Genomic DNA, 7,969 nt, shown 5'->3' on the forward strand with positions numbered 1-7,969 from the left:
CAGAATCAGATGACAAACTTGTGGTTTTTATATAGCCTTGTCGACTTTTGCTAGTGGATATTTTATTTTATTTTTTGTTCAAATTCTTGGGGATTAAGTAAACAATTTTGGTATCTTCCTCTTATAAACAAAAAAGTAAACAATTTTGGTGGACTTTAAATGGTAAAAAGCCCAAATAGATTTTAAGACTTCAATGACTGACTAGGCTAAACATGCCAATATATCTCGAGTATTAATTTTCGTATCACCTCTTTTTCGTGCTGAGATCCTCTCAAGTGTAAAAAAATTTGAGAGTGTCATGTTTTACCATCTCACAATTAACTTTTGTTAGATAATAAATAAAGAAATGAAATTAAATTACATTAATGGTGAGATGATGAAACTTGACACTCTCAAGTTTTTTTACACTTGAGATGATCCAAACCCGGCCCGTTTTCCTATTCGCATTTCAGGTATTTCAGCATCAGTTACATCGCTTCAAAACTTGGGCAATGGAATGAGGATGTAACTGATGATGCTGTTTTTTTTTTTCTAGTTTTGAAGCAAACAAGATTAAGAAAATTTCTCTACAGTTGCAGGATAAATAAGATCGTTTGAGGTGGAGATTTTCGAAGCACGGTGGCTATAAAGTAAGATCGGGGTACAACTTACTCCAGGACTATGATAACCAGGCCTTATCTTCATCGAACACAACCTCGGCAAGCCAACCTTGGTCTGATATTTGGGATGTTGAGGTGTAACCCAGGTGCCGCGAGCTTATCTTGATATCTTCTTTGGCGTGGTATACAAGTAAACGTATGGAGGACCTGCAGGTGATCTCGGCCTTTATGGTGCAGCTTCAAAGGCAGTAGCCCCAGCCATCCATCTCAGAGGCAAAATTCTGCAATCTTTTATTGGGTTGCTGATAGGAAACTGCATGAACAGTACTCGTGAACAGTAGCAGTTAGAAAGTTATTATTTAATTATTTATTGGGTTAGTTATTTACATCAGTTTATGTTAGTTATGTTCTATCAAAACTGCCTAGGGGTTGTTATTAAATTTCTAGTTATAAATAGGAGTTGTGGCTGTTAGTTTAGACATTCAGAAATTGGGTGGTTGTCTTAGGGAGAGACTGGACTCTCAAAATTCCAGAATCTGTAGGAGAGAACTGGCTCTCGAACACCAGTACTTCCATAATTATTCTGTAATAAATTCTGTTCTTATCAATTTGGTATCAGAGCACCATCCAGGTGCTGTGGTGCAATTGAATCGTGAAGAAATGGAGAAGAAGACAACAATTAAGAAGAGGGAAGGTAAGGCGTTTCCAACCTTTGATGGTAAAGAGGCTTACTGGTGGTTGATCAAAGTGGAGCAGCACTGTGAGGCCATGGAAATGGCTGAAGAGAAGAAGTTCTCGGAGGCTGAGATGGCTTTGACGGGAGATGCTTTCTTCTGGTGGTATTTCTGGAAAAGAAGAAACCAGAATGCAAAATGGTGGGATTTTGTGAAGGCTTTACTGAAGAAATTCCAACCAGAAATGGATCCTGACATACCAGTATATGTTAAAGATTCTAGAGAGGAAGAAAGCCCAAGGATAAATGAAGTCTTGGAGAATGCAAGAGAAGGCCATTTAGTAGAATCAAAATCAGAGATGATAGAGACCACAGTAGAGGCGGAGAAATCCTTAACCTTTGAGATGCAAAGACCCAATCTTGAAGCAGAGGTTGTAAGAAGAGGTGATGGAGTGAGTCTTGGACCCCGGTGGAGAAAGCATCGAAAGATCCATCAACAACCGAAGACGATGAAGAGACGCAAGTCTCTGAATAAAGAAGGGGAGCCAAGACAGAGGAATGGTATGTGGGTCAAATGTCTTTCAAGGATCAAGCATCTTCCACCACAGGCATTGAACAGACTGCAACACTTGGCATCTGCGGAGATGATCTTGTTGAAAGAGGGGAAGACAGGAACAAAATGGGCTGCGTTAAGTGGTTTGACCAACTTCAAACAGTGGGATCCAGGAGGAGGTATTTTTCAGAGTCAAACTCCAGAAGTACTGATTAAAACTGCAGAACATTTGGAGCAGCCAACCTACATTGAAGGAGCATTGCCTACTTCCGACCTTGAGGACAAGGTGGATCTTTTAGGGCGGGGTATTGATATGATGAACAGTGCGCATGAACAGTGCTCGTGAACAGTAGCAGTTAGAAAGTTATTATTTGATTATTTGTTGGGTTAGTAATTTACATCAGTTTATGTTAGTTATGTTCTATCAAAACTGCCTAGGGGTGGTTATTAAATTTCTAGTTATAAATAGGAGTTGTGGCCGTTAGTTTAGACATTCAGAAATTGGGTGGTTGTCTTAGGGAGAGACTGGACTCTCAAAATTCCAGAATCTGTAGGAGAGAACTGGCTCTCGAACACCAGTACTTCCATAATTATTCTGTAATAAATTCTGTTCTTATCAGTTGCACCTAGGAATGGTTTTATCAAGGCAAATGCTGATGCATCAGTCAAAGGAAACATTGGCACAGGACTAGGGGCTGGATGTAGGGATGAAGATGGTAACCTTATGGCCTCAACATCAAAATTCCTTCCAGTTGCTCATGGGATTACAGTAGTAGGGGCACTGGGGATGCGCTGGTGCCTTCAGCTGGCTATGGATCTCAGTCTTCAGCGGCTGGAACTGGAGACAGATTGCATTAGACTGGTTTATGCTTGGCAGAGAGTGGAAGTGCATAAAACTTATGTGGATGCGATAATTAAAGACTGCAATGCAAGTCTCTTGGAGCTTCCTTCAGTTCATGTAGGATACAGCATGGTAAAAGAACGGCTAATGGTGTAGTTGATACCTTCTATAGCTCATCTTGCTTTTAATTATCATGATCAAGTTCGGGTTGAGAGTGCTCCCATCAGCATTTCTCTTTTGATCTCAAATGATGCTAGACTTTGTAATTCCTCTGGAATTGCAGTTATTGAATGATATACTGATATGCAGAACTTTCCCCAAAAAAAATTCATTTTATTTCTGAGCAGCCTTAATTTTTTGTAGTAATGAAGAATAAATACAAAGCTCTTAAACGACCCTTACAATCCAAGGAAACTACAGAAATATAATACATCTGAAAAACATAACACAAATTCACACATTAAATACTGAAGAAACAAAATTTACTCATCACCAACAGCTAAATAATGGGGGTTCAAGCCACAAATAATAGTAAACATCCAAACTGTTGAATCTTCAATACCAAATTTACCAAGAACTAGTAACCATCGTTCAATGTTGGAGTGAAACTAAAAGGCTCATATACAACTTACCTGAGAACAGAGATGTCACAGATGATCAAATTGTATTTGGGAAGGTTGACCTAAAGATAGAGAACATGATTAGCTGGCTTGGTAAGGAACTATTTTGGATCATGCCAAATGATAACAACTAAGCACATTAGCTATATACTTTCACAAGCAAATACAAACACAATATCTTGATGAAATCCATTAACAGCATGTTTAAATCAGATTCTTTCTCCTCAGAAGAGTAAATTTATGATTTTAGCACTCAGTAGCTACTAACATAAGCTTTTCCCTAAAATTAATTTTACCTTCAGAATCAATTATAAATAATTTCCAAACTTGCAATAAGCCATTACCTGGAATTCTATCTTTCAAAAAGTTATGTTAAAGTGCAATTTTGCAAAATGAGGAAATGTAGCCCATCATTTCAAATTTTAACAATAAAAGGTCGAGATGTACGTCGTTAATTAAGTACCCTCTTAGAAGATTTGAAAAGTTAAAACAATCCAACATGACAACATCCAGACTCTACAAACAAACCATGGAACTTGGTCTGTGACCCTAAACAGTTCTACAATATTGCATTCCAACAATGACACTTTACTCAGACAACAGAAATGCCCTCCTAAACTTCTGTCTAAGCAATACTGGCTACTGACTTCCTACCCCTCCTCTTCCCCGGAGAATTCACTGCAGTGAGAGGGATAAACTCCTCAACCACTCGAAAAATGCTCACGTCTACAATCAATGTGTTGTTGACCTTGCCAGCTGGTGTAAGCACGCAAACATCAAATTCTTCGAGGTTATTGTCCACGGCAAAATGCTTCCACCCATTAGTAAGTCCTCCAGAGTGGCGAATAGCATGGTAGCTGTATCTGGCAACCCATTCACCGTTCCCTGAGCGCAGTATTACATCTTGCGATGACGGAGAAATATGGTTCAATATCCACTTGTTAGGGATTGACTGGTCACAAAGAAGAATACAATTAATAGCAATCTATGGAATTAATAGAAAACTGCAGCAGGTTAAAATTGTCGCAAGGAGGCTTTTAGCATAATGCAATATTTAGATTAAAATTAACTTGAAAAAGCAAAAATTGGGAGGCAATAGTTTACCACGAAGAATCTCTTGTATACATGAGTAGGTCGCATAACTACATGCCAACTGAAGTCGGTACATGCTGCCCTGGCCAAGTGGAGGGCATTTTCAATCTCATTTTCTGTGACAGGCCTTCTGTTTGAGGTATATAACTCACTTGTCCCAGTTCTACTCACTGAAGCAGGTTCAGGTTCAAGTTCCACTAATATGATCAAACCAAGGTGGATCAACATGTAATACAAACATTGATTCAAAGAAATAATACTACTTGCAAAGCACATGTTACACAAGAAAAGTGTTACTATTTTATTTCTTTAATCAATTTTGTTATTGGGCAAGTCCAAGTGTACCACTTAAGGCTCAAACATGCACACAAGAAGCCTATACAGGCCATAGTGTCCAAAAATTATCAAATCAATGTCCTTCCAGGCATACAAACAAATCATTCCATAATTGTTGCATAGTTCAGTCCACATATCAAATCTAAACAAACCCACTTCTACCAGAAAAAAAATCTCACCCTACACACGCTCATTGTGTCTTTTATGATTACTACTATAATAAGTATTCCTATATTAATTGTACCACCAAATTCCTTCTGCAATTTGGATAAAATTAGTTGGAGGACACCAAAAAGTAATGCTAGAATATCAACAGATTTACACATTCTGCTCCAATTTTTTTCCTATCACTAGACATGTATTTGTCTGTAAGTTGGAAATTCCCCAAATTTAAGTTTTTCAAGATAAAACTATATCCATAACAAAGACGATGTATTACTTTCCATTATTACTGATAACTGAAAATGTTACCCGTCACCCATTCAATGGATCTCTCGTGAGAGCTAGATGTTTTTGGTGGTCTTCCTCTCTTCTTAGCCGGGGTGGGCGTAGCAGCATAAACAGGCTTCCTGATCCTTTTACCAATAGTTTGCGGGGGATCAGTTTCAGAGGGAACAGTTTGGGAAGGAACAGTTTGGGAGGTAACAGTTTGGGAAGGAACAGTTTGGGAGGTAACAGTTTGGGAGGGAACAGTTTGGGAAGGAACAGCTTGGGAGGGAACAGCATTTCGATCCGGGACTACGTCCTCCATAAATTGCTCAGGGCAAGCAAATTCAACACCAGCATTTGAAGGCTTTTCATTAGGATTTTCAATAGGAACTGCAAATGGCACTCCTATACTGTTAATGTGCTCAGATTTCTCAGGAGAAACACACTCAACACCCCCATTGGAAGGAGTGTTAACTTCTTCACCAGAGTTATCAGTATCTCTTCTCTTGCTAGAACATCCACCACCAGCATTTTCAGCAGTAGCATGCCCGCATTTTCGAACAAAATAAGAACCTGCCTTCTCACAGAAGCTCTCCCCATCAAATACCAGAACATCAAACACTGATTCACCATTGTACTTAAAGACTAGGAAATCATTCTCTTTCAAAGAGTGGTCTTTCACAAATTGTTCCCACCCGTGCTTGAAGTACAAAGTATCTTCCTTGGTTGTCAGTCCTATATTCCACACAACCCCACCAGGACCTTTAAGGGTCACATTTTCCGGCAGCTTCTTCTTTAAATTATCAGAAAATGTTTTGGGAAGTGCCTGCAATCAAAATACAGATATCACCTTTGAGAATAAGATACAAATGGGCAGAAGAAGCATGCATATAGAATATACCAAGACTAATCATAACTATTTGATTGTGAAGCAGCCATGAACCATCTCAAGTATGCCAGATAAATAGTGCATATTTGGAAACTCATTTGAAACCCACGGCGAAGCCAAAATTAGCCAGATGCAACAACTTCCTTTAGCTTTTGCTTCTGCCCACCATGATTATGGCTTCACCATAATTTCCGAACGAGTTTCCACACATGCACTGGTTATTCACTTTCTTTCTTTTTTTCCTTTGGAGCCTAAAAAACATGATCATACCAGGGTACATGCATGGGTAGAACCTACAATGTAGATGCATATTTCCTCCATTGCAATGTGAGCACACAAAAAAATAGCCCCAAGAAACACCAGGCCTTTAAGAATCAAAAGTACATCACAAAAGCAAACAAAAGGTATGGAAACAGCTACACTGTTCATGAGAAATGTTCAGGTTTAAAATTTTAAGCCATTAATTTTTTTTTGTCCTTGCCGCATGTTAGCCGGTCCAGGAAAACTATGACAGTCACTTCCAACAAATGACTTTCTCGGGTTCAAATTTGTGTTCTCCGCCTTACCGGATCTACCTTGGCTAAGGTACATTGTTTAAAAACATGCATGTCTAGTCTACAGAATATATAATAACAAAAAAAATAAAAAACCATGAAAACTATAACACCTGATATAAAGGACAAAACTTTCTCAGAAAAAAATTATATATACAGGAAAGGAAAAGAGTTGTAAAAAAAATCTATCTACAAAAATTATAAGAGGACAAGTAAAAATAATATGAAGAAACAGAATGAAAAGAAAAGAAGGAACATCACAAGAGAGTGTGGGCATGTAATGAATTGAAATGCATGCACTCAAAACCCAAAAGAAAGATGAAAACTTTCACACATGAGACAGTGAGACACGCATAAAGCAATGTGTGAAAGGGTAAACACAAAATTAAAACCCAACCTAAAAATCAAAACTTTACAAGGTTTTTACTTTTTATACATTGATTCACAACAAGAGGTAAAGAAAGAAGGACTAACAAGGTTCTGTTCATAATCAGCACGGAGGAATTGAGCAAAGTGAAGGAATTGGAAATGGGACCAGTAAATGTCGTCCACCCAGGATCTACAGCCACCACAGTTTTGATCTGCCATTGTTGTGTTTTTCTCAATGGAACAACACAGCCACCACAAAATGTGAAATGGAAACAGAGAACATAAACTACGAGGATGAAACACAGAACACAACAGAGAAGAAGCTGTTCTTGTTGTCTGTGTAGACAAAAGAACACAAGGCAAAGTGGGGTTTCAATTCAAGGGTTTTTTTACCTTCTATTGGGGGGTTTCAATCACTATTAATACTCCAAAAGGTAAAGTGTTACCTTAGGTGGGCCCATGCAGTTTATAATATATTTTTATTATTTTAAAATGAGTTTAATAGATATACATCGTCACTAATGTTCCAACGTAACGTAGACCGCCCTTTGTTGGGTCCTCTAGGGGATTACTCTCGTTTATTTAGTCAAGTTTCTCATGATTGGCTTTGAAGATTTTAAGATCGTTTCGTGGAATGTATGCGGGGCAATGAATGAAAATGGAAGGTTTTTCTATGAAAGACTTAATTCATAGTAGGAAGCCTAACATTATCATCTTTTTGAAAACCCGATGTTAATTAAGTCGGGTAGTCACTTTTGGAATGCTTTGGGGTTCTCTCCCACTCAGTGGCGGAGCTTGCAAGGGACTGGGAGAGGTTTCGGCCCTACTATTGTTTTGAAAAAAAAATTACCAGTACTACTATGAAATAGTATTATAATATGTTATGAAATCGAAAGTACATATAGGTAGCTAACTAGTAACTAGCCCCGTAGGATAGCTCAAGTGGTAGGAACTGAGGACATATGCGTTGGGTAGGGAGAGGTACAGGGATCGATTCCTGACGGGTGCAATTTA

The 7,969-nt window shown here is 38.4% G+C and overlaps 1 protein-coding gene across 1 annotated transcript; it reads right to left on the reverse strand.

The window, feature by feature from the left end:
* Positions 1-3,679: 3,679 nt before the first annotated feature.
* Positions 3,680-7,343, reverse strand: LOC130720101 (B3 domain-containing protein REM16-like). The gene is made up of 4 exons (XM_057570708.1): positions 7,061-7,343; positions 5,186-5,969; positions 4,391-4,575; positions 3,680-4,238 (listed from the first exon to the last, which is right to left on the reverse strand). Exons 1-4 carry the CDS (start codon positions 7,172-7,174, stop codon positions 3,912-3,914), a joined length of 1,410 nt encoding a protein of 469 aa, XP_057426691.1. The 5' UTR covers positions 7,175-7,343; the 3' UTR covers positions 3,680-3,911.
* Positions 7,344-7,969: the final 626 nt, after the last annotated feature.

The sequence above is a fragment of the Lotus japonicus genome, chromosome 5, assembly GCF_012489685.1.
Source record: "Lotus japonicus ecotype B-129 chromosome 5, LjGifu_v1.2".
Lineage (NCBI taxonomy): Eukaryota > Viridiplantae > Streptophyta > Magnoliopsida > Fabales > Fabaceae > Lotus > Lotus japonicus.

Coding starts and splice junctions, on each gene's coding strand:
- LOC130720101 (XM_057570708.1), bottom strand. CDS start 7,174: ATGGCAGATCAAAACTGTGGTGGCTGTAGATCCTGGGTGGACGACATT. Junction 5,970..7,060: donor CTGATTATGAACAGAACCTT/GTTAGTCCTTCT, acceptor TTTTGATTGCAG/GCACTTCCCAAAACATTTTC. Junction 4,576..5,185: donor ATCCATTGAATGGGTGACGG/GTAACATTTTCA, acceptor TGATCATATTAG/TGGAACTTGAACCTGAACCT.